We start from the raw sequence: 27077 nt of genomic DNA, 5'->3' as shown, positions 1-27077 counted from the left end.
AGTAAAATGTTGGACGCACTTAAAGCAAAAATCACTAATGCACAAAAAGTAAGTTTAACCTTTTATTAACGAAAAAGGATAATCAACTCAGGATGAAGTGCACTAAAGAAAATAGAAAAAATAAGTGGTTAACAAAAAGTACAGAGGCCCAGCTCACCCCCTCTCTCTACCTCCAAACAAAAGAAAACAGGTGGTTTAAAATGAACTGAATACCCCCGCCCCTAACACATGACCCGTAAATAACCTAATTAACTGACCCCACAATAAACCATATCGTAAACAAACAACAAAAATAACACCACAAAAATATACAAAAAATGAACTACCCTAAACAAAAATAGGATAGGCAAAATAGGATACAATAAACACTTGAATCCTTCAAGGCTCCTACACTGTTAAAAATCAAATTACAGTAGTTGCCCAGTATTATATATATCTTTATAAAGGTAAAAGTTCAAACTAAATACTTTTCTTCATCAACTAGATCGCCAGTTATTTTCTAAAGAACTTTTTAGTTGGTACAATTTTAGAAACACTAACAAATGCTTGTTGTCACTCATCAACAGTCTAAACCAGTAAAGGTTGACATGTAAACAAGAGACCCAGCACATGAAGTTGTTCTTACAGAGTGTGGTGTGATATGATAAGACCTACGCAGCTCAAAACACACTAACAGATTTCATTCGAAGACATTCCCAACTCTCAAAACTGGAAATCTTGCAAAATATCTCACGTCCTAACAAGACTTTTGAGTTAACAAGTATGGCAGAAAACGGGATGGTTGTCAAGCTAAAGTTGCTAGCTGCTAAGCTATCTGGTGCATCCATTGCAGTCATAATTTCAGTTCAGCTTAGCTCAGTTCAGACAACTTTATTAATCCCCGATGGGCAATTCGGTTTACAGATTACCCTGCCTTAAACAAACAAATGCAAAACATTCACAGCAGCATAAAGAAAACCACATTCACATTCACATGTCAGTGCCAACAGATCAGCAGTACCACTAAGTACATGAAATACAATGCATTAGGAAGTAAGACACACCACTTTACCTCTCAGCAATTAGCAGGCTGATAGCTGAAGGTATAAATGAGTTAGAGAAACTATTTATTTTCCTTGGGTGTGCAAGATAGCGCCACCCAGAGGGCATAAGAGAAAAATCTAATTTAATTTCAAAATCCTCCTCTTATCACTTTAAATTTGTTATGTTTTATGGCACTTGCTGTACAAATGTCTTGTTTCCACAAATGAACAAGTTGACCCTCTGTTTCTGATTTCCATCTAAGTTTATGCTTGGCGTATACTATTGTCACCATGGCCACATTTGTTGTGCTTTCTTCTTCGGCCAGCGAGCCACCTGAGTTAGCTATTTTTCGATTCCAAGTGGCCATCTATAGTATGTGCTCAGCCATCCTCTGGGTTCCTCCAATGCTAAAGGGTATCTGATCATAAATATTGAACATGTTTAATATTTACAATTTCAAATTGGGGATGACTGATTGTCGTCTGAATAGTTAGTGGAGGGTAAAATCACTCACCGCAAGAAAGCCAGTAAAATCCTCAAAAAAATCTGGCCTTTACTGACTTTGTTGGATAAAGGGAAATCAGGGCCATAGTCAGCTTGAATATCTTGTAGTATTTACCCTGCCTGAACCCTACTGTTCTTCTCTGATTCATCAGAGGTCGGACTCAGGTCGGACTCTAAATTAACATTCATCCAGTTTACCGGTTGTATCAATTAAACACAACAAATGGTCTCATAGAGCCATTTTATTTAATCATGTTTTTATTATCCTGTATGTGCTGTCCTTCAGAGTTTTCATTCACAATTAGGTATCATTCCATCAGAGGATAATAACACCTGAAGCTCATCCACAGTTCTTAGCTATTCAGAGCAGAACCTCTGTTCATGAAGTGAAGGAAACAGAAGATGAATTTCCATTCGGTAAGGTTTTTTGCCTGAAACCACAGCCCTTATTTTGTGTTCTCGCCCTTTTCATTTTAAGAGACCAAGGGCCAGATTGGAAGAACCTTTTCCCTACTGATCAGCGGTACCACTTCAGAACTACCTCATTCAATTCTACACCCACACAGCGCCATAAAGTCTTTTGTTTTTACGGGGCAGTCTCTTAGGTTTGCTGGAACCGATCCAAAGAGGTGCATCCTATCTTATTGTTGTTGGCTGGGCTGCTGACTGTTGTAATGTTCATTTTAATATTAATTAAGTTTCATGACAAATCAGTGTGAGTTTTGTTGTACAGAACTTTTACTTTTAAGATAAGATAAGAGATAGGATATACTTTATTTGTCCCCCGTTGGGGGAAATTCTTTTGTTACAACAGCTTACAACACAGGACAGGGGAATAAAACAATGTACTAACATAGTTAAAAAAATATAATAACAATAATAATAGCAATGGCAAGGGTAAAATATAATATAATATAATAAAATAAAGTAAAAATAAATTAAATTAAAATAAAATATGAAGGCTTTTTTTCGACTGCAGGTACTTTACCCCTGAACTATGTGCATTTCGACCGGAGGAACCATGGTCTAGATTTAGTTCAGGGGTAGACAATCTCCCCCCTGAAAAGCCCCTGCTTGGGGGGTAGTACTTTTCAAAGGTCCTGGGACTTTCGGTTGAACGTAACGGTGTTTGTGGAGTTAACACAGTTGTTGAAACACAGAGGGAGTTCCTGGGAATGCATACTAGTTTAGTTTTTATTAAGATTTCGAAAACATTATTTAATATTTTTTTCTCCATACGTCACTGGCCTGATTTGCACAATCTCCCCGGGACTTCAGCCCACAATCGAAAACGCAGACAACAATGAGGGCAGAGGAACCTTTTAGTTCAGGGTAAAGTAGTTCTGGGGGCTAAAAGACCCCAGAACTCTTGGTCGAAATGCACCTTTAGACTTTACCCCTTCTAAGTTGCAGTTGTGAACCCTCAGAAAACAACATAAATATTTAAACCAGATGATGTGTACCAGTATGATGAATGTTTTTATCTCTGTCTATGTAGAGTGTACTGTAATAAGTCATGATCAAGAAAAGAGGGCTTAATCGTCGAAAGTAATGAAACATATCCTCAAGCCACGCTGTGAAAACTGGAGATGAGAGAAGTCTGGTGGAGCTGAGACACCCTGGGGAGAAACAAATAATCTCCTTTATTACTCAAGCTCTGCTTCATGCTTGCTTCAGGTCTCGGGCCCGTAATGAAAAAAGATAAATATATAGGTGGGGAGACACACACACACACACACTCCCCACAATACACATCCCAGATGGAACATGAGCAACACTGCTGTGAGATTACACATGCCGTGATGACGTGATATAATCAGATAGTTTCCTCCATATGAGCTGAAATCTAGTTTGCCTTGGATCTATATTCAACATATCAACTCAACAGTATTCACTTTTTTTAAACAGTGGAACACAAGAGAGTTGACAGAACATGGAGTATGATTTCCATAGAGATTAGTCCCTCCAACAAAGCAAAATTTATTCTTGGTTTGTATACTCTGTCTAAAGCCATCCCTTCCACCCTCTCTTTCTTATCTTCCTTCCTGTTGTCTGTCATCTTTTCCTTCATCTCAATGAGCAGAAGAAAACAGTGTCTCGCAATCCATCCATTCTTAATCAATGTTTGCCCAGCGCATTTTTATCACTCTGTTTTCTGCTCTCCATCTGGCTTCTGCTCCTCTTTCCTCATTTTTGCCCTTCACTCGGTTTTATCGTCTCGCATCTTTATCGCACCCTCTTTGGCTCCAGGGACCTATTCTGAATCTTGAGCACTATGCATATTTCTTGAATCTCTTCTACTGTGTGTCATTCGATTAATTCATTTTCCCCATTTACAGTAGATATAGAGGCAATCACTTACAAAAATATGTGCTAAAGATTTCCAGTTAATGGGGTGTACTTCAGGATATTAGGTGTTAGTCCTCCTTTACTGGATTTATTGCAATTGAAAATAGATGGAATGAAAATTGAAAAGGTACTTTCACAGTGTTTGCTGAGCTATTCTCTGTTTGAGGATATTTAACAGTCAACTTCTAATGGATGGTATAACACAGGCATAACAATAGCATTTTAACATCTAGGGAAAGTTTAATTTGTTGTCCAAAGCGTCAATATTTATACGTCTTTGTCAACTCCTGTAGTCAGCATTCACACATTGAATAAACACTAAAGGTTCTGTATAATGACATATCATACCTTTTTCCTTGCCTACATATATATATATATATATATATATATATATATATATATATATATATATATATATATATATATATATACTGTACATACTTTAGTCATTCTACAGCTTAGCAACCCTGAGGATGTGGAAAACATTATTCCTGTAGACCACATACTGGGAAAACATAGCCTCTACCAGGCTGTTTGAATTGGCTCCTGTGGTGATTTGCTTAGGTATGCATGCAAAACCACTCCCACTCCAACTCTTCAAGCGTTTCTTCCTTTATGCTATGTGGTTTTGCTTCAGTGTTGCAGAGTCGAGATGTAAAAGGTCAGAACCAGGCCAATTGCACTGTTGTTGGTTGCAAAACCAACACACGTCTATTTTGTCCCACCACTGGAGGACCAAAGAAAACAGTGGCTTCTTTTTTATTTTTAACAATGCACCGACTACACTTTTGGCTAATTTGTGTCTCTGTCCAAACCACTTCACCCTGACTGCTTCAAAAACAAGCCCCGTTAAACACAGAAGGCAAGAAAGTAGGAGTAACACTCAAACTGTAATGTACCATTCAGAGACATGCTGTTGTAAATGCAGCTGCAACACCTCAACGGTTGCCTCCTCCTATCTGTATCATATGTGTAGTGTTCTGGCGCAGGTTCTTCTGGAGTGCTCGCCATGCTTGTTTTGGTGTTTTTCCGCCTCTGCATCTATCTTTTGGAGAAATAACTAAGGGATTACAAACCTCAAGATTTCATGAGTAAAGGAAATATAACGTTTTATAACTTGTGTGGGGAAAAAGAACTTCACATCACAGAAGCATAAATTAGATGTCAAATGATCTGATTGCACTTGATGCTATAGGAAGAAAGATGTTAGCATCAATGAAAGTTCAACATTGACTCCCTGTAACTAAATCTAACACAGTAACTTTTTTAAAACTGTATCTAAAACTAAACATACAACAAACACACTAGGTTAAAGAGAATTAACATCATCATTAACATCAGGTAACAACATATGTCCTAATAAATATTTAACAGTCACTTAGTATTATAATTAGCTTCACATATTTTTCCAGGGGCTAGAAAAGCAGGGGAATAGCTGCACTGAGACTCATCATGGATGCTGCTGCTGCCTGGAAATATGAAATATGCAACACTTAACCTACAGATAACCCTCCAACATAGTCATTTGAGGTAAAAATAAATAAAAAATACCGCCTGTCGATATTTGCTTGGCAGCAAATCAGACGTAATGGAGGATGTAACATTGTCAGTCAAACTGATAAAGAAGTGGGCCAGCAGTGGTTGCTATTAGCAACTGAATGTTCAGCTGATACCAACTGCAAAGACCATCTGACCCAAATTCAGGTTTTATTAAAAAGAATGATGAAATCCTTGAACATTAAACTGCTGAAAATTGGAAAATTGGAGAAGCAAGCTGGTGAAGGCTGAAGAAACATGTTAAACACATACTCCCTGGCCCTGGAATTAAGTTTACCCCCTCAAATTGGAACACAAACTTTCCAGAAGTAAGTCATTCAGTGATATGTTTTTGACTTAGGGTGTTTTTGTTGACCTTCCTTCCTCATGTTTTTAAATGGGGTATTTAAAACTAGGAAAACATGACTGCAAATTACAACTTCAGCAATAGCCATAGACATGCATAGTGTCAATCTGGAATGGGCATTTGTAATTTATGGCTGAGCTGTCTTCTGTACTTAAATCACTTGTCCATTTATGCATTTCATGACTCAAAAATCATTAATTTAGTCTTTCAGTCAGCAATAACACCTTCTGTAGAATCTGCTCCGGGCTTGTCAGATTGATTTTGTTACATGTCTGCTACATAACAGTGTATGTGTAATCTCCACTGAGGAATGTGTTTTTGGAAGCACTGCTCCTGCATGCATATAAGCAGGTGTAAAAACATTGCACACCCTGCAGCATAATTGCCAACTCCAAATCCTCTGTAGGTGACGTTGATGCACACACTGAAGAGGCGCCTCATTTCCATTTCAAAAAGCGTCCTCCTAGGATGCATGTGCTCATAATAGAACATGTGTATGAGGTTGCCAGAGCTGTAGCCTAAATCAGCATTACATATAAAGCTACTCTGTCGGCTCAGATCCAACTGCGACTATTATCTATAAGGTCATGATTCAAGCAACAGGAGTGACAGAGTAAGTGTCTCACTAAAAACTTCTTAAAATATGCATGTTGTTTACACCATGTTTTATTCATGAATGGCTGTTTTCCATTTTCTGCTGGCTGCTTGTGTGTCACTGGTGTTGACAGAGGAATCGCTCAGTGAATAAGTAAACAGAGGGAAATGATATTTGAAAGATTAAGTAAATGATGCCCCGCTGAAGTTTAGCTTCTGGAAAGAAGTTTTTACTGTGAGGTGTTACTTCTTTCATGTGATCTCATTTGTATTTCTCTCCTGCTTCCTCCAGACTTTGATCCCAACCTGGGTTTGATGGCTGGTCTCAGCCCTCTGAATCCCATGATGCCCGGCCTCGGTATGGTACCAGCTCCCCTCTCCCAAGACATCCCACTCATCAAAGAGATCATCCACTGCAAGAGCTGCACCCTGTTCCCTCCCAACCCCAGTAAGTCATAATATCATGCTAATCCTGCGCTAATCTCTATAAACAGATATCAGCATGTGGATCCAGAATATGCAGGAGTGGGACAAGATTTAGGGCAGTGGAAGTGTCTTGGGTTCTGTTCAGTGTCTGACTAGCGTTGACCAATCACATTGAAGCAGGATTGATTTCGAAACTGTCAGTGTGGAAATAAAAAAAAGGTAGAATATACAGGCTTTAAAACCATAACATCCTTTTAAACTCCACAAATGATGGTCTAATGATTGGGGCGCTGTTGGCCTAGCGGTCTAAGCGCCCCACGAATAGAGGCTATAGTCGTCTTTGCAGAGGTCGCCGGTTCTTTAGCTGTCCTGTCAATGAAGGCAAAAGGGCCAAAAATATAACTTAAAAAAAAGAATACTTTCTTTTTATTTACTGATCTGAAATCAACAGAAATGTCAGGTTAAAGAGTTACTCTATAGAGTTTCGTTCTGGCTCAATATTGAAAATAAGGTAACTGTCAATAACAATGTTTGAGCAAAAGTTTTGAATCTGTTCCTCCTTCATTTTTCTGTCCTCTTCCTCTTCCTACCAAATCATGAACCTCTTCCGTTTTACCACATCTACATCTTATAGCACATTAACACCATCACAACAACCAGGAAAACCTCAGGGCAAGTCACTTTGTGTAATCTGTCTGTGGTTGTGCTGCACACACTGTTGTTTATATTTATCTCACCTCCAACATCCAATTATCTAGAGTGCGAACAGAATCAGTGGGGGGCACGCTCTGATTGATCCCACCTTCACTTTTTCAGATTTCACGCAGCAGAAAAGTTTCAGCCTCAGGGACTCTATTCACACAAGTCTCACATGTCATCTTCAAGCAGGAAAGAAACAAAAGCTTCTCACTGCAGCAGCGTTTGGGAGTTTACGATCCTTTCACAAAACAAAACACACTCTGCATTTTCTAAGACAAATACTTTTACCACACCTATAAAACTATTCAAAAGTGATTGTGTTAAGCAATGGTACGCCCTGTGGCTCAGTATAAACCATCACTGTCACAATATGGTGCGGAGGGGAAAGCTGATTAAAAGTTTAACTTCACCTAGAAGAATCTCTCCAGCCTGGCGTCAGTCGAGAGAGACCAACTCAGTACTCTGTGCACATATAAACCCTGAGGCTGTGTGAGGGATCAGCTTGTCAAGATTTTACCCTCCAACTTTAGAGCCTGTCACAACCACTCCGTGCCACAAGCATAACTTTTCCCCTGAATGCACGTGGCTCAGTACAGCTTACTTGGGTTGGAAAATGTACCTCACTTTTTAAAACCCTCTCTAAGATTATATGTGCCTCAAAATATGAAGTTGTTTGGATCTTCAGTGTGAATGAGCACATGTCTGTCATCTTATTTACTTTACACATCTCTCAGCTCTTCCTTTTCACTCTTTCCTGGTAAGTCTTCACTCTTTTTGTGATCTCAATCTCTCCTTGAGATCTTACTTGTCACTTTTTCAGTGCCACACAAAAAAGTTAATCTTTAAGCCAAGTTTTTGCATGAGGCAGACATCTGAGGTAAAATGCTGTGCCTGATTTTTCTCATGAAAGTCAAGTCACTCCACAAGCTTCAGCTCTGCATCGTACACTTAAGCCACTAAACCCTGGGAGGGGTTTTGTCGGGACAAGCAGCTCCTGGGGGAGTCTCTAAAGAAGAATTGATCCCAGGTGACGCACTAAAATAAATCTGTGGGGCTTATTGTCCCATTTATGTCTACTAGATTTACATGAACAGCATTTCTAGATGTCTGTTACCTCAGGGTCTCATCTTTGCTTTGAGGGCAGTTATGTTGACCTAAAAAGGCCGTGACCACCGGTGTCTGCTGTGGATTGTTAGGGCTTACAATCCAGGCGGGACATTTTGCCTTCAGCTTTGTTTTCTGCAGCATAGCACCTCCCACTCAATCTAGATGGGGTTTGCAAAAGGCCCACATTTCCTCAGGGACACAGTCAAGAGTTTCGGTTTCCAGAGAGTGTGTTGTAGTAGAACTGCTGCCTCGTAACATGTAACGGAGCAAGGATCAAGCTTCTCCTCAGGATGTCTTCTGGACAGCTCTAAGTGGAGGGGTAGCAGGCTCATTCATCTTGAAGGAGAGACTCAAGCAGACTCAGAAAATGCTGCAGGAACCATATATCCCTCCAAGAATTACAATGCCTCAGGATTCCCCTCAAGGAGCTGCAGGACATGGCTAAAGAGAGGATTTCTGGAATCCGTCTCTTCACGTAGTTGAACCCAGACCTGCAGAAAGTGATGCTTTATGGATAGATAAAATACTTCTTCCTAGGTTTTTAACCATACCACAGATTTAGAAGAAACCCTACACAATCACGCCTTCAAATAGACACCTACAAAGGAGTTAGTGAGTTTTTGGTTGCACTAAGCTCCTGAGTTGAAAAAGTCTTCCAGGCCTTTCACATTAAAAAGGAAAAACTTGGTTGTGAAGTGATAAAGTATATTTCAGGATTGTTTTATCATCTGTCTCACTAAAGATGTGTCATATCACCGGAGGATAGAGCTGAGAGGAGATGAGATGAGAGGGGACATTAATGATTGAGGGAAATCATTATTTCATGCTGCATTCTGTCAAAAAGGCTTTTTGGATGCAAGACAGTGATGTTTGAAATAGAAGAAGAATCTTTTCAGAGAAGAAGAAAATGTTAGAAAATATCTGCAACTGAAGCATATGTTTGATATTTAATGTAAGGTTCATTTCCCTCATGATTAGACTGTTTATCCAAAGTAATTTAGCCATTTTTTTTTTTTGTTTTGTTTTTTTTTAAGTTTAACTAGTAATCTGTCACCCAATAGTTAGCTAATTCTCCGCATTTAGCCTCCCTCAACATAATTGCCAGTGTGGGATGGAGAAGATATTCAGGATTTCTTCTCTGTTGAGCCACAATGTTGTGATATAAGAGGTAGGGGTGGGAATTGAAAACCGGATCCGACTTAGAACCGGTTCCAATTGATCAATTTCATTGGAATTGTACACCTCAAATGTTATCGATTCTTCTTAACGATTCAGTTCCAAGCATGACATCACGTCACGTCACGTTGCATCACATCACACAATCGGCAACGCAGAACTCCTAGGTGCAAATACCTCAAATATGCTGAAGCATTTGTCGACTCGGCCTCAAAGCTTGGGGTTCGCGTCGGGCCGAAGTGGAGAAGGGTTCCATGTGAACATGTTCGCGTCGGGGAGGCGAACCTCCGCCTACCTCTCCCCTGTCGGAGTCGGGACACTTTCCCTCAGGCTCGAGGGTCCATGTCTGGACTCACGTGGCTGGAAATGAGGCACAGAGAGCGGGTAAAATACCTCTGCGATGACCCCCTGAGGAAAACCGTTTTTCCTCTTCAAATTCAAAGTCTTTTCTTTCAGGCTTGAGGGGCCACGTCCGGACTCACGCAGCCGAGAATGAGGTCAACCTATTATTCAGTGTGTTCAAGTTGAATATGTTAATGTTCAGTTTTGTGCAGACATAATTTTGGAAAAAATAAAATGGTTCCTTTTGGTGCGGAAGACTGTGTAGAACAACTTTTTTTCTCCTCAAAAAAATACTCAGGCACGTTAGGAGAATTGATAAGGAATTGGATTGATAAGCAGAATCAACAATAGCATTGACATTGATAAAATCGTATCAATTTACACCCCTAATCAGAGGTACAATCCTCCATTGCTTTGACTTAGCGGTATTTGGGGGTACAGATGGTTTTGAGACTAGTGCTGTAAAAGGGTTTCTGGCAAAGCATTTGCAGCGAGGTAGTGAGGTTGTCTATCACAAGCAGACCTCACCTTCAAGCTGCTCTCACTGATCCTGACGCCACATGCATCATCCCCTCTCACTGACCTGTAACTGAGCAACCCTGCAGCTCTGAGGCTCTCCTCCTCTTCCTTCATCTTCTCACTCAGAATAACCATTACAGTCAGGGTACATCTTCATCAGGCACTTTTCATGTTGCTTCACTTATCCCCTCTTTGCCATTTTACCCTCTTCGATGCCTTCCTGAGCGCTTAAGTGGTGTACAAACTTTTTTTATTGCTAATGATTTGCAAGACTTTCGCTCAACATTTGGTCCTTTCATAATCAAACTCTGTTGCGTCTTCCTCTCTTACATAAATACAAACTGGGTCAAATGATGAAGGATGCTAATATGCACATTAATGGAATATTCCTAGCTGGTGATTATTATTTTTTTGATTGAAATGTGTTTATACCTGACAAAGTTATCGCCATGTTCCTCCATGTATTAATCAGTGTGTCCATGAAAGAGGTGAATGATCCAAGCATGTTCACTCCAGTGTGCGTAAATGTAGTTAATCTTTTTTTATAACAGAAGCCTCTGCCCTGTGGCGTCCCATCGAACAATAAAAAAAGTGTTTATCCATTCAGAGTGATGGATGGTGATGACCTGTGGGAACAGGTGGCCACACAGGAAGTTCCCCTGGGACACAGCTGGACTGAGAATCAGCCTGTGTGTTTTCTGTACAGAGGCCTCCATGTCAGACCAAGGAACATGTCAGAACAAGGCTTGTGAGCAACGTTATTATACAATCAATGAATCAACTATCAAATGGTTTTCATTTCATGTTTCTATCTGCTCTAGAGGCTGAGACATAAAGGTTTTAGTGAAATTTGACAGCTCAGATTTTTTCCCAGAAAATCTTCAGGTTTTCAGAGGTTGTGTAAAATTTATGCTTAGGTTTTTAAAGGCGTTTTTAGCAGGCGTTTTAGATCTTAATGGGTTAACAAAACCTTTAAGTAGAGAGAATAGGACAGTGGATAGAGCAGGAAACTGGGAGAGAGAGTTGGAGAGGGACATGAGAGAAAGGGGCCGCAGGCTGGAATCACGCCCAACCTTAGCTTCTTTTAAATTATCTCTCAAAACCCTCTTATGTTGGAAAGCTTTTCTGAATCCTTAATCCATGGCTTTTTTTCTTTCTTCTGATGTCCTTTTTTCTCATCTTTACTAACATAACTATTTTTATCTGTTTTTTTATTATTCTGCATTTTTGTTTTGAAGCACTTTGTAACTTAATTAAGAAAAGTGCTATATAAAAAAGTTATTATTAGTAGTAGTAGTAGTCATAGAAGTAGTAGTAGTAATATAATTATTATTATTATTATTATCATTGTCATTATTATAATTACTAATATTATTATTATTGTTGTAGTAATAGTAGTAGTAGTACTGGTAGTAGTAGTATTATCATTATTATTATTATTATTATTATTATTATTTATATATTGTAGTAGTAGTAGTACTATTATTATTATCATTAATATGAATGTTAGTATTATTAATATAATTATTACAATTATCATTATTATTATTATTTTTTGGGTTGTTTGTTTGTTTTATTGTTATTATTGGATCCAACTTTGTTAGCTTTTAAACACATGCAACTTTTTTCATTACCTGCCACTATCTGGTGCCATTTTCCTCCATGAATCATGCTCACCCTCATCTACCTCTCTCTCCTCTCAGCTTCCCTGTCTGCATTTTAAAATGATCACCCTTGAGGTATCCGTCCAGGACGCACGCACGCACGCACGCATGCAGACACACACAGACACACACAGACACACACAGACACACACACGCAGACACACACAGACACACACAGACACGCACAGACACACACCAAGTCCAAATTTGGTAAAAAAAAATTACTTTCTAAAATTTGAGTCTCTGCAGCACTCACATGTTCTGTGGAGATATTCCTGCTGTTCCCTCTGCTTCAGACTCACCTGCTCTTATTAACATGAAGTAATAAAACCTTTTCACATTTTCTTTTATGCATGATGTCATTACATGTATTCAATGTAATTCAATCATGAAATTTAAGATTACTTGGATCATAGTGCATTTGGATAATTCTGATGAATAACATGTTAATCTGCTTACCATAAGCATGGCAGACATCTGAGCATATAGCAAACGGTCTCCAGCTACGAAACAATTTACCTAACTGAAGCCAAATATATCCAAAACTTTATTTTCCAAAGGTGTGACCATTTTCATCCAATTTACAGCTTGACACCTCATGTATCTCCTGCTGCTGCTGCACTGCACTGCACCCATTCTCCTTTCTCTGTCCTCACAGTCACCACCATCTCCCACTCATGGACCGAAAAGGTCAGATAATTTGGGACTCTTTGTTGGATCTGCCAACAAAGCGCTTTCTTGCTGTTGCAAGCTTTTTCTGCTCTCACCTATTTCAGTTTTTCTGCCCATCTCAACTCAAAGCTTGTTTAATCCGCCGGCTCGAAGGGTCATGGAATGAAATGCCAGTCAATATTTTGCTCTAGCAGGCACATTTAAAGAGGAGAAGATGAGGGCCAGGAGGGGTATACAGTGGTGGACTCTGTGAGAGAAAGTTTAAAGAAAGAGACAGAGCTGGCTTGGACTCAGATTGGAGGTTGTTGTAAGTTTTCAGAGTATGAGAGTGTGAGGAGCTCTGACAGCAGAAGGATTAAGAGTTGATTGGCTGCATATTTTAAGTCTTAGGAAAACTCTGAGCCTGGCTTTTTATTTCTTCACTGTCTGACATCCCACCAAATATTTAGTTTTTGAGACATATGTAGTTCAAGTTGATGGTTTATTTATTACCACATTATCAGGAGTTCTTTATGAAGTATATGACTGCTGGCACCAAATGTACAGACGTGATACCTCATCATTTTTCCTTTCTGTCTTTTTCTGCTTGTCCATTATAATGAGACCAGCTACCCTGCTGAGAAACCTCAAGTCACATGTTTGTACTATCGTCATATTCTCTCTCACTGCTTAGAAACTTTAATTTCTAAAGACATTGGAGGGTTGAAGGGCAGAAAGAGTCCAAATATAGGACAAGTTTGATCTTACTTAGATACTTGAAATAAAGAGAGATATTTTTTCCTCACAGAGAGAAGTTCAGAGATGTCAGAGGATATTAAGAGTTCTTAGTTAGTTTTTGACGATATAAATGCATTCAAAGGATAAGAGCTGTCACAACGTGTGGACTGTCTTTGCTCGAACAGAACATCCAATACCAGATATTTTACTTTCCTATTTAACACAGAGAGAATGTCTTAACATCGTTTTGATCTCTCTGAAATGAGAACCTGAGATGTCAGATTGACTCCACTCTCAGCTGATCAAACAGGCCCTCCTGACTCACCTCAGGTATCAAACCAGGTTCACCCTCAGCTCAGTATTGATATCTGTAAGGTCGTAAAGTGTATCAGTAAGGCCTTTCTAGCAGACATCTGGACGTACAGCATCCTCAGCGCTCCACTGATTAGCTGTTCACTCCATATAGACCTGACTCATCACATTCATCATGGCTGAAAGGTCTGATCTGTTGGAGATTAGATCAATCCATACTCATCTGTGTTAAAGAAGTGATTTCTGCAGAGCAAGAGATCTTCCATGTGAGAGGAGTCACACTCACTTTACAGCCAGAAAGGATTTTATTCTCATGCATGAAACAATTTGATATGACCAGTTATCTAACAAAAAACACAATCTGAGCATATTGCTCATAGTGATCATTATTCATGCATTAGGCTTTATCATTTTTAGGTCAAAAGCACCGTGACATAAAACATTACTTATATGGATTTTGCAGCTCCAAACTCCAGAATGTGCTTGTTTTTTCTCAAAAAATAAAACAATATATACAATAAAATTCTTATTTTTATGACTCAAATGTTGCAGGCCTTTATTGTTCCTAGCCTGATTATGAAGTTTGACCTTATATCCTTGTTGAGATATAAATATTTCATATTTTCTCTCTAGATATTATGTAATTGTTGTTGTTCCCTCCTTCATTTTGTGTATTATAAATGCTTCATCATGGTGTTCTCCTTCATCTTCCTTGTTAACACTCTTTCTTTTACTGGTCTTTCACTGGTCATGCACTTCTTTGTATTTCAGCTGTCTCATCTCTACCTGAATGCAACTGCAGGCTGTGTTCTCAAAGAGTGATTTTCATTTTTTTTGCAAATAAAAATATAAATAAGATTCTATTTTTCTACTTTTTGACAGACCTTCCTCCTCCCGCCACAAGAGATCGCCCCCCAGGGTGCAAGACCGTGTTTGTCGGCGGTCTCCCAGAGAATGCCACAGAGCAGCTCATTGTGGAGGTCTTTGGACAGTGTGGAGAAATCACAGCCATACGGAAAAGCAAGAAGAACTTCTGCCATATCAGATTTGCTGAAGTGTTTACTGTGGACAAGGCTATGTTCCTGTCAGGTAAGATATCACTTTAAATCCTCCAGCTCTGTTTATGAATCTGAGTTATCCCGCATGCATCAAAACATGAGGCTCCTTGATAGAAAGTTTGAAATCTGTGGACACAAAAACTCTAAAGAAAGAACGATTAGAGTTCAAAATATTAACAATGGGAAAAACAATATCCTTATGTGATATTACTGCAGCTCTGAATGTGTGATGAGTTTTGTGAGTTTTGCAAAGAAAAAAAAAAGGAAACTGCAATTTAATACCTAATTTTGCAAAGTCACACAATGTCCCAAAAGGCAGAATTTGGAACATCTGGTTTAACTTAGAAGAACTGAATAACTTTAAGGCACAATTTTATTGTCAGGCGGATGGACAAACTAACACCATTCATAATTTCATTTCCTTCCACCTATCCGTAGTCGGGTCACGGTGGCAGCAGGCAATCCCTCTCCACAGCAATGTTTTCCAGCTCCTCCTTGGGGATTCTGAGGCGCTCCCAGGCCAGATGGGTTATATTACCCCTCCAGTGAGCTCTGGGCCTACCCCGAGGTCTCCTCCCAGTCGGATGTGCCTGGAAAACCTCCAGACTGAGCCACCCAGTAGACATGATAATCAGACGCCCTAGAACACCTCAACTGGCTCTTTTGGATGCGAAGGAGTAGCAGCTCTACTCATAGTTCCCTCCAGATGTCTGAGCCTCTCACTCTGTGTGTAAGGCTGAAGTTCATGTCAGCCATTTGTATCTGTTATCTTATTCAGCCAGTCACTAAAGCAAGGTCACGAACGTAGATGAGGGTTTAAACAGAGAGGGATTGGTAACCTGAAAGCTCACCATGAAAACAAAACAACACTTTCTCTATAAAGTATTCTAAGTCTTCAAATACATGATAGTTTGAACTTAACCATCCACAGAGTGTTAATCAAAGGAGTTCAAACATATGTGCACTGCTGTACCACTGCAGGTCTTATAAGTGTGCTTTTACGAAAATGTTTCTCAGCCTCTTTATTACCTTGAAACTGAGACCTGTAAGAATGATGTCTTCTTACTTTGACCTCTGCTGACTTCACCAAAAAAGAAAAAAGAAACGCACAGCCCCGACCAAAAGAAATGCTTTTGGCTTTCTATAAACAATTCAAATCTTTGCACATTTTGAAAGACCTCAGCATCAGTCATGCCCACACTTGACCGAATCTTCAAAACTGAACATGCTGAATTCACAACTGTTCAGTATCCTTTCCATAGCAACAAGGGCAGAGGCTCATGGGTATTATATTATTTAGAGTCGTCCAGCACGCCGAACAAAAAAGATGTGAGAAGGATTGTTAAATTATTAAAGAAGCGTTCATTTCTTTTTTATAAACATCACATTTTGAAAAAAAGAACTGAATATGGGCGAAAATAACCTCCATGTTTCACCTCTTCATCAGGCTGAGTTTTCCAGAGTAAACACGGTGAGGTTGAAATGAATGAGATCCACTACGGACTATTAAAGGCTTTGACTGCAGAATATATAAACAACCATCTTATTTACTGTCCATGTGAAAACAGCTTATTATTTCTTCATTTCACAGCCGCTCCTTCTGCATATCTTCAGTTTATTCCTGCTTGAAAAAGCTGTTTAACTTAGCAGCTAATTTAGAAGCATTTCTGTTGTTATTAAGTAAGTGTGTTCATGCATGTGCAATTAGGTTAAAGCAAGCTGTCAGACCAGAGGCCATTTATTAAGTAGATGATTTAACACGCACACACACACACATGCACACTCCACCTCCGCCAGCACACAGGGATGAAATGTTGAAGCAAAGTTGTAGATTCAGAGCCAGAAGCAGAGGGAGCAGACTGAAATAGAGAGCCCGCAGCTTGCACTCATTTCTTTTCCTGTTTGCACTGGCATGGACTGTAAGTCTGCCTCTCCCTGTAATAACAGTGTGCTTTCTCTCCCATTGAATCACATTGGGCACCATTATTATGACTGAAGAGAGCCCACACTCAACATGGGTACCCCAAACACTTGCACTGAACAGACTGTGCTATCATTGCGGACCAATTAAACCATAAAATGGGCCTGATTTCACTTCACGTCAACAACCAGCCATTAGTGAAAACTGAGTGAAGAGGAAAGTGGGAGGTTAAGAGGGAAGAAGTAGGGAGGAGAGGGGTAATGAGGGATATGGTAGTCCTTCAGTACCATAAGAGAAGTAATTGGCCCCCGTTAGTGCCTCCAGTGTATTGACAAAGAATTCATGCTCTCTGGACTCTACTGTACAAATCTACAGCTACTGTACAGAGATCCACAAAGCACAGTAGATAATGACCTGGTTAGGAGAAAGGTGGTCAACAGGTAGAGTGGGAATAAAAACCTTTATTAGTGGTTTGTGTTGCATGTGGTCTGAATACAGTTACCCACAAAGAATGTATGAAGAGAAGCTCATGTCCTTTTTTTCAAAGTCTATTAAGTTTACAAATTAAAACAAATTAAAATCTCCAGGTTTGTTTTTATTAGCATCTAAAATATGTAAAGTCTCTCTCATGCAACTGTTTGTCTCATTTTCTTAATTAGTGGTCTGGAAGATCTTTGACTTTGTTGGTAGTCATAGAGTGGAGAAAGTAGTCTATATGAATAAACCAGTGACATCACATTTTGTTGTTTTATTTATTTATCTAGGGGCTCTGAAAAACAGTCAACATAAATATTGCACTGTGCCAGAGTTAGCTTAAAGCTCATTTATATCTGCAGTCCCATGGCAGGTGTTCTTCACAGATGCTTTGTGCAGCTATACTTTGACACAGCTACGGCTTAAAGCTGCTGTTGGTACGAATAGTGTATAAAACGTTACTTTTTTTCTGCTGGGTTTGGAGAAAAGGTCATAATACCCATCGGTACTCATCTGTAAGTGGAGTAATATGAGACTATTGCAAAATCTCTGCGTTTTCCAATGCCTTTGTATCAAGCAATGTTATTATTCCCCTCGTTCCCGTTATGAAGGACCAATCATAGCTAATCTCCAATCATCTGTCCTGATTGGTTAAGGGGCGGCCCCTACCGCGTCCTCCAATTGGTTATGAGTCCGGCACTATGATGACTGCACACTCCGATCTGTGTTGGGGGGCTAAGAGGAAATCTGGTTGCGAGGGATAATGTTGACATTGAAGTCCCTCTCTCTGAACAGAAGTTTACTCTGTGACTACCAACAGCAGCTTTAAGCTAATGCTAACATCAGTATGCTTGTATCTTTAGAATGACAAGGCAGAGTTTTAGATTCTCTTTTAGATCGTACGCTAGCATTTGCTATTTAGCCCTAAAGACAAAAAGCAGTTGAAGCTGATGGGAACGTCACAAATTTTAGGTTTGTTTCTTTGGAATTCAAACTAGGACAAAAATGACAAGACTGTGTGAATCCACCAGTACGTTCAAGGACAGTGGACTGATAATCAAAAATGTACACCCTCCGATTGTGCAAGAGAAAAGTCAGAAGGCATTGGAAAAAAAGCAATCAAAGTTAGTTGGATTCATCCTTTGAGCACCATTAATGTCTGTTCAAAATTGAATTGCAATCAACCAATAATTGTTGAAATATTTCAACAGACGGGAGTCATCCTTAGAGCCGTTCAAATAAAGAACCTTTGATTCAAGAGAATTTATTGTTTGGAGTACAGGACATCCGCTGCCTGCAGAACATGCAGCGTGTAAAGGACACAGAACTCACCGAGCAGACAGATAATTTTCTACCTCTGTAAGTATAAACATCCTTTATCTACACCTTTGTCTCACGTAGGTTATCGTGTCCGCTTGGGCTCCAGCACGGACAAAAAGGACACGGGTCGTCTCCACGTGGACTTCGCCCAGGCCAGAGACGACCTCTATGAGTGGGAGTGTCATCAGCGCATGATGGCCCGAGAGGAGAGACACCGACGGAAGATGGAGGAGGATCGACTCCGGCCGCCGTCCCCTCCCCCTATCGTTCACTACTCAGAGCACGAGTGTGGGCAGCTGGCAGACAAAATCAAAGGTAAGTAGACCTGATAAAATAAAAGACGTAGGCAATGTAATGTATGCTTGAAGTGATGGTGCAAATAGCTTTGACTTGTGGTCTTATACTCCTGGACTTTATTATGAAGGCATTAAATGAGTTCTGGAGGGAACAAGGGGAGAAGTATTCTTTCAATCATCCCTACGACATTCACAATAACAAACATGTTACATTTAGAGTACTCATGCAAACTACAATGTGAGGGCATAAGGAAAGACTAGTGCTGTTTGTGTAATGGCAGGAGACACAATACAACCGAGGCATCATGGGAATGGTCTTAAAATGCAGCAGGTAAAACTAACAAAGCTGTTCTCTGATGTTTGAACAAATTCAGGGATTTGTTTATCAGAGAGGTTACACAGGCTGTTAAACACTCTGTATCAGTTTACTCTTCCCTCAGCACACGCTCTCTCTTATCTTCTACTTTTTTCCCCCTCTTCCCAGCTTTCCCTCAGGTTTCTGGCTGAATGAACGTGTTCCACTAATGAGCAATGACACTTCCAGGTCTCAGTCACTGCTGCCCGTTAACAAAATGGCTCTGACTTTCAGCCTCTCCTCCATCTGCTCCAGTCTTTCTCAGCTCTTTCTTCCTTGGCCCGGGTATAAAGAGCCGACACCATGTTGTGGTAGCCAAGGGTTTGTTTCTAATGACTTTGAGCTGCTGTGAAAATTCACATCCTGGCTATTTGCTGCAAATGTAGGGTTTACTCTTCCCTCCATCTTTCCCCAAGAGGGGAAAAGGGGGTTCAGCCCTTATCATTGCCTGTTGTGTTCCCACCCTTAACTGCGTCCTTCAGATGACAGGAGCTGAATAGTTTACCCTGACCACTCCTTGAGGGTTCTTATCCCCTCTTTGTCCTCCTCTCTCCATCTCTCTGATGTGTCATTGAGCTCTATGAAGTTTTTCTTTGCTGTCAAGATAATGACACTTCACTTATTTCCTTTTATCCAGTGTGTTTTTGTTCTCTTGTCCTTCTTCCCTTTGGACCCCTGTGTTCTAAGATGTAATCATTTTGAAGTGTCACCTTGCTTACATAAACCCTGAGTCAGCGTTTTTTGCCTTCATACAATTTAAAATGTTATATAACAGGATTCTGTCTTATCAACAGCACTGGCTCCCCCACCCCTGACACATTTTTAGTCCAGCCTTTTTCTTTTTTCACCCTCCTTACTTTACCGGGAATGTTGAGGATTGATTTATTTAACTTGTATGGAACTTGACTCTTCCTTTCTCTGTGCTCACACCTCTTAAACAGATGACGGCAAGTTTCCTGAAGCCGTCCGTGTGCTCTTGACCTGGTTGGAACGAGGCGAAGTCAACCGCAGGAACGCCAACAACTTCTACTCCATGATCCAGTCGTCCAACGGCCACATCCGCCGGCTGAGCGGCGAGAAGAGTCAGCACGAGAAGGAGATGGAGGAGGCCAAAGACAAGTTCAAGACCGCTCTGGCTGGCATACTGGGTCAATGTGAGTCATATGTTCTCAATCACACACACTGGGAATGGGTAACTTGTTGAAAAGTTGCTCTAGAATATGTTTTTGTGAAGTTAATGTGCAGGAGGATTAAATGCTGTTGGCTAGGTCTGAAGTCCATGTCAAAGGACCAGACAAACATAGACATACTGTAGGTTGGAAGACAGGAAACAGCCGAGCATTCACAACTACAGTTTAGATTCTGGTCAAGACTTTTCATATCCGGAGAACTTGTTGCTGAACAAAGGTAAGTATAACATCATGCACAGAGCATATGATCCTTGTTTGTAAAATCACTCTGGATAACACATTATATATGCATAGGTTTCATGCTTTGTAAATGTTTTGAGTGGGGGTCCTAAAGGTAAGTTTATTTTCTTCTTATCATGATTTTCCTATCGCTAGTTTTTTTTTCTCTACTGCGATACAGTTATCTTATACATCAAAGCGAAAATGATGCCAGAGATTTCTGTGGAGTATTTTTATTTTGTCTGCAATAAAAATAGTAAGCAGCCAAACACATTTATCGCAGGAACACACTGGAGGGCAGACATGTACAGTAAAATGCATGCTTTAAGTTAGGGTACGTCCAAAGGCAAAACATGCAGCTTTCTTTGCAGCTTCTGGTTTCCACAGATGCCTGAGGCCCTTTGTCTCCACATATCACACCATATGCAATGCTAAACACAATGTAAACACCCTCCAGCACAAAGTTGAAGACCTTGTCTCTGCGGTTTATTACTAAAGAGGTAAATGTTACATGGAGAAGACATACAAGGTGAATATAGAAGGTTGTAAGTGTTTGCAGAGAGAGGGAGGGAGGGAGGGAGGGATGAAGGGAGAGAGAGAGCAAGAGCTGCTGTCCTCGTGTTTGCCATCCTCCATCATTTCAACCTATGCAAACACTTTCCTATTCCTAACTTTGCTTCCTCTTGCTACATTGCTCATCATATTTATGACGTCACTCAGACTGGCCTCCTGGAGGAGAAGGTTCAACAAGTTTACTCCCTGTCCAGACCAAATCAATTCATTCTGTCTACCCTTTAAGTTTCTATTCACACAGGTCTGTCCCTGATGGGACATGTCGCCTTGAAGGTCAATTCACCAACATCACAAAAAGTTTCTTGCTTATAGATAGATTGAAATGTAATGGAAAGATGAATTGATAGATGGGTAGAAGAAGTCCTGCAGGTCTGTCTGTGCCCTTTCCTCTCTTCTCTGACTCCTCCATCGATCTGCTCTGTCAAATCACAGGGTGCTGGTAAGGGGCTATCGATCCCCACGCTGGTCTGTCTGTCAGCACTCTGAAAACACACACACTTAGCTGGTGGTCATATCAACTCCAGCCTGTGTTCATTAGGGACCTCTGGGATACACAGACCACCATACACTTCTCCATGGCCACCTACATGTCAACACATAAAGAGATTTTAGGGGAGGGGGAGTTTTATCAATACAATGAAGGTGAGTTGAAATTTGTGTTACAGACTTCTCAGAGTAGAGGTATGGATGCAATTAAAAGCCCTAACATTAACAGTGGCATTAAACAAGAACGAAGGGGATGACTGGTTCTCAGTTGGGGAAACTGAAAAAGGATCAGCTCACCTGTGCGCCGGTCCGCCTGGATATACTGGTCGGCATGGGATGCGTGGGGTGAGCCCAAAGTTCTTCGTTGAGTTCAATAGTTATTTTTAGTTAGTTGGGCAAGTTTAAAAACATTGTCGGTTCTCCAAGGGTCTTCGGACGTCTCTCTGGTTGAGCCTCGTGTTGATCTGTTGGCCTCCTCTTTGCTTCCCAGCTGCAGCTCATCACCTCAATCAGGTGACGTCATACTAACAAGACGAAGCCCCTTTCATGGGTGGCAACTCAGGCACAGGATGCGTATAAGATTGTCAGACAAAACCAGTTACAACCGAACCCAATCCCAATTTCCCACAGGAGAACCAGTCAACACAAAATAAAGAAAAGAAAAGAAGAGGAGGTTTAAGGTACCCCTTTATCCTAATATTTGAAACTAACTAAAAAGACCTTGGCTTGCTGAGGTGTTTTTTAAGAGGACAATCTTGTGTTACCTTTCTATAATGTTACAGCTGCTGGGGCGTGAAACTTAAAGTTATTCCCTTTTAAAATAAAAAAGATCCACATCAGGAAAGTACATCAGGAACTGGGACTGGATGTCACCACTAATTGCTTGAATCCATTTGATTCTGATTCACATGGTCCCGATGAAATTTTAATTAATTGCTGATTTGATTCGATCCGATTCGATATCGATTCATTTAGGGACATTTCAGTTACTAGATCAATATGTTACAATATGAAATACGTTCTCGGGGCACTGATGCTTTTAATTGTGCAAGAAGTCTTCTAACTGAGTGCATTATTAACATTGGTTTACTTTCAGGGTTGACCACAAAGCAGTAACATGAAAGTACTTTGTATTCAATTTGATGACCAACACACTACAGTTGTCAAAATTAGTCATTTTTTTCCAACAACCTCATGTAGACTGTTCTGTCTAACTGAGAAAACGTATGAGACTGCTTCAGACTGCATGTAACATGTTAAAAACACAATACTAAATATCATGCTGTTCTTTTTGCTATGCACTTGCATTCCTACGTTCACTGTGTTGTTCACTGGCCAGATGTTGATAATGTTACACCCCAGCTATTTATGTTGGCATCTATACTGCATTGTAGAACAGTAAAGCATAGATATCCAGTATATCTCTCTTGTGAATGTAAACATTCACTGGTCTTCATGTCAGTTAATCCTTTTAAGTTCTGGTGCAAATGATTAATTCATCATTTAACATTTATGCACAATGCACTGTCAGAACAAGCCTTAGGCTTTGTAGTTGCGAGTTGTGTTTCACCTCTGCTCAGTTTTTGGGATGGCAACTTAACTCAAATGTTTATGTGGTTTGGGGTATAATAATGAGGCTTTGAATGCCAGCATTTTTAAAAACGCTGTAAGGTTCTTTCTCCTTGCACATGAAAGTTGCAGCAGCCCCACTTATTTTTTGGGCACGCAGAGAGCTGGATGGTAACTTCAATGTTAATGCCTTCGCCAGTCAGGTCTGCCTCAGGTGGTATGTTTATGCAGATTGTGTATCTTGGTGATGCTTTGTTATACTGTTTCATAGATCTGAAGTTTTCCACAGTGTTTTACCTCCATGTTGCACATCTTGCATGTGGTGTTTCTGTCGTCCAGCTCTTCTTTGTGTTTAAGGTTTGTACTTTTAAGTTTGCCGGCGTCTTCAGTGGAGCAGCTCTGCATCCCGCCATGTTTGTTTTTAAGTACCGGCCTCTCACGTGGCCAGATCTTGTTGCTTAAAGGCTTGGGGCCACCAATAGGAAGTATATTAAAAGACTGATCTTGGGATTGTATGAATCAATATCTTATCATTAAAGTAAAAAACAATAAGAATCAGATTTTGTTAACCTCAGTCCTATGAGGATCACTGTGCTACTTTTAAAAAGGTGTCCTTGGGCTTTTTTCCCTCTGCTGCTGTGGAACTGCTGAGCGGTCAACAGTGGCACACTTCAAGTGGGTTATTTGTGGAAGCTGCCAGTTGCTTAGCAAAATGTCCTTTTTCAACAAATATTTAACTAAACAAAGCTGCAGCCATGCTGGCAGCTCTGTGAGTCTGTACTGACTGTATACACAGCACACGTATAAGTGATTATTTGCTACAAAAAGTTCACATGAGGCTAATTAGAATGACATAAGTATGGCTTACAATTTGTTTTACAAGAAAGCATTAAAAGAAGCGTCAGGTCAATACAAATAACACAAGGGTTTGAGGTTTAAAGAGATTGTGAGGCTACATTATTTATCCTGACAAGGACATTTGTCAAGTTTATAGGCAATCCATACAAAAGCTGTAAGAACATTTTAAAACACAAGTGACAGCTTCATGGTTGTGCTAGGTCATGTCTTTAGGATTCCTCCTCTGAGGAGCCTTTATGTCCGTACCAAGTTCCATCACAGTCTGTCCTCAAGTTGTTGATTTTTTGTGTGTTTATCACTTCAGCAGAGCCAACTGCAAAAAGTGTCAGTACAAGCAAAGCTTCATTTATAAAGGACTTTACTCCGTTCTAAACATTTCATCATTTCTAAGTTATGTGCTTCAGGAGACGTATGTTAGTTTTAGTTTTATACATCTGAATTGTCACGGGATGATGTGATCAGGTAAGTAGATCACACGCACGGGAACATATAAACAGGTGCGCACACACACACACACACACACACACACACACACACACACACACACAGTTCTTTACATCCGTAGTTGACTCCACTTTCTCACTCCTGCTCCTTCCCACCTGTCCTCTCTCTCTCTCTGTCTCTGAATGGTCTCTGGTCCCTCCCTGCATCCCGCCACAGTCGAACAGATTGTGTCTGTATTCCAAGCTGCTTCCAAACAAAAGGCATGGGACCATTTCTCCAAAGCTCAGCGCAAGAACCTGGACATGTGGCGCAAACAAGCAGAGGTTAGTAGACCTTGATTTCATTCGGATGTCCAAGTGATTTATGGCAAATCAAACTTCCCTCAGTCTTCTTCAATGCCTATCTCCCTCTATACTGATTGTTGGGTTTTTAGTATTTGGTGAAATAAAGTCTCCAGAGCAGATTTCTTGCTACAGTAAGTACTTCAAATGATGGCAGGAAGCGGAAGAGCTCCAAAGTGTGAGATACAGACACACTGGTCCAAACCTCTGCCCCTACCTCCTTCCCTTCCTCCATTACTGCCTCTCAGTGAGTTGGATACAAGATGCTGGGTGAGTTTTCAATCTTAACAGGTGTCCAGAACACATTCGTACAAACCTTCTCCCCTTGCACAAACCAACTAAAGAAGAACATTTAGAAACTAAAAGCAAGTTCTATCTAAACCCAGAAGCGGTTTTGTTTTCAGATGTATTCTTACTTTTTTTTTTCTATTTGTAAAATGAATAGTAGTTATCGAAATGATTATTTGTTGTTTGTAATGGAGAGTCTAGAGTGAAGCGCAGTCCTGAGTCTAGTGGACCATGTATGATCAGACCTGATTGGTAAGTTTCTTTGTACTTCAGTATAAAAACAAAAGGTTAGAGGCATACTGTTTAAGAAACGTCAGACATGCACACAGTTTTATGACTGAATCTCACAGCATGAGCAGAACCATCATGCACAAAAACATCATGTTAAAGGTAGGTGTTGCTGACTAAAACCAATGCACTAATGTTTGAATCTACTGCAGAATCATGAAAATAATGATCCATCTTTTCAGCCGCTGTGTATTTGAATGTATAATGCTCTTATTAGCTTGTGTTGAGGTTTTTAACATGTACTTGATGAGTAAGAAGGAGGCTGAGTGATGCATGTTCGTGAGCAGTGCTTGAGTACATGCTGGGTTGTGTGACGTCAGCAGAGACCCTTTTTGTATTGTTGTCTCCCTCACTTAGACCTCGAGGGTCTCTTAAGGATCATGTGGGAAACACTCTGGTCTATTTGTACACTGCAGTGGGAAGTATTAAGATCTATTATGTGGATTAGAGAGTGTTTCCATCAGACCTCTGGGATTTGTCCATTCTCTCTCATGCTTCTTTTATAGAGTGTTATATACACACTGCATGCATCAGGGAGTATAGCATGAGCATAGATGTAAGTGAGAGAGAGCTCTGTGGGTGGACTGTTCTAGAGAATGTTTCATTCAGAAAGAAAGTGATTACATTTACTGGAAAAATTCAGGATACTTAACTTTCTTCCAGTGACTTTCAACTCTATCTACCGTGAGAAGAGACTTACTTGACATCAGAGTGACACCACATGCACAATGTGAGGGGCAGTGATACAGTGGTGGTCACTCAATCGTAAGGTCTGGGATTCGACAAAGCGGCAACTTCCGGTCTCAAACTATGAAGCCCATGCGGAAGTGTTATAAACTGCAATTCATCAAGAATCCGCTTGAGGCTAGCTGCAGAAACACCGGAAACCACATAGACATGAATGGGAAAAAGATGATCTTTGCAGGATTAATAAACATGTTTACAGCCTGGTTCAAAAAACGGCTTGGCCCTACGAAGCTAATTTCTCTATCATCACACACTGTACGGGAGGTGAATTTTTTTCTAACATGACGGTTCAGAAGATATTAAGATTACGAGTTTTTGACCAAATAAGGACATGACTGATGTGACTCCCTGTCGGGAACACATAGCTATTGGCTAGGAGGCTCAAACTCCTCCCCTTTACGTCACACTATGCCTGGTTGAGTTCCGCATTTCCAATATGGCTGCCTCCGTCGATTGGCTTCAAAACAGCGTTCAGGAACAGATGGGTGACGTCACCAATTCTACATCCATATTTTATACAATCTATGGATTCGACCCCAGCTCCCCCTGTCCCCATGCTGAAGCACCTTTGGACAAGACACTTAACCTCAAAACTGCCCCTAATAGCTGTGCCAGCAGTCAGTGGGATTAGTTAATACTAAAG

The 27077-nt window shown here is 40.4% G+C and overlaps 1 protein-coding gene and 1 long non-coding RNA gene across 9 annotated transcripts in view; one reads left to right on the top strand and one right to left on the bottom strand.

Moving 5' to 3' along the window:
* Positions 1-27077, top strand: part of enox2 (ecto-NOX disulfide-thiol exchanger 2) — a 168825-nt gene that overhangs the window by 119064 nt on the left and 22684 nt on the right. For all 8 annotated transcript variants that reach the window (XM_034689708.1, XM_034689705.1, XM_034689711.1 and 5 more), the window contains 5 exons: positions 6666-6821; positions 14890-15096; positions 18862-19095; positions 20373-20585; positions 24987-25093. In XM_034689708.1, the coding sequence (XP_034545599.1) occupies positions 6666-6821; positions 14890-15096; positions 18862-19095; positions 20373-20585; positions 24987-25093 (917 nt within the window). The remainder of the gene's footprint in view (positions 1-6665; positions 6822-14889; positions 15097-18861; positions 19096-20372; positions 20586-24986; positions 25094-27077) is intronic.
* LOC117817188 lies at positions 21058-22397 on the bottom strand. Its single transcript, XR_004632102.1, has 2 exons — positions 22197-22397; positions 21058-21996 (listed from the first exon to the last, which is right to left on the bottom strand). It is a non-coding gene; the product is annotated as an uncharacterized LOC117817188 (long non-coding RNA).

Source organism: Notolabrus celidotus, chromosome 8 (assembly GCF_009762535.1).
Source record: "Notolabrus celidotus isolate fNotCel1 chromosome 8, fNotCel1.pri, whole genome shotgun sequence".
In the NCBI taxonomy this organism is placed as follows: Eukaryota; Metazoa; Chordata; class Actinopteri; order Labriformes; family Labridae; genus Notolabrus; species Notolabrus celidotus.
This window is presented reverse-complemented; position numbering and strand designations above follow the sequence as displayed.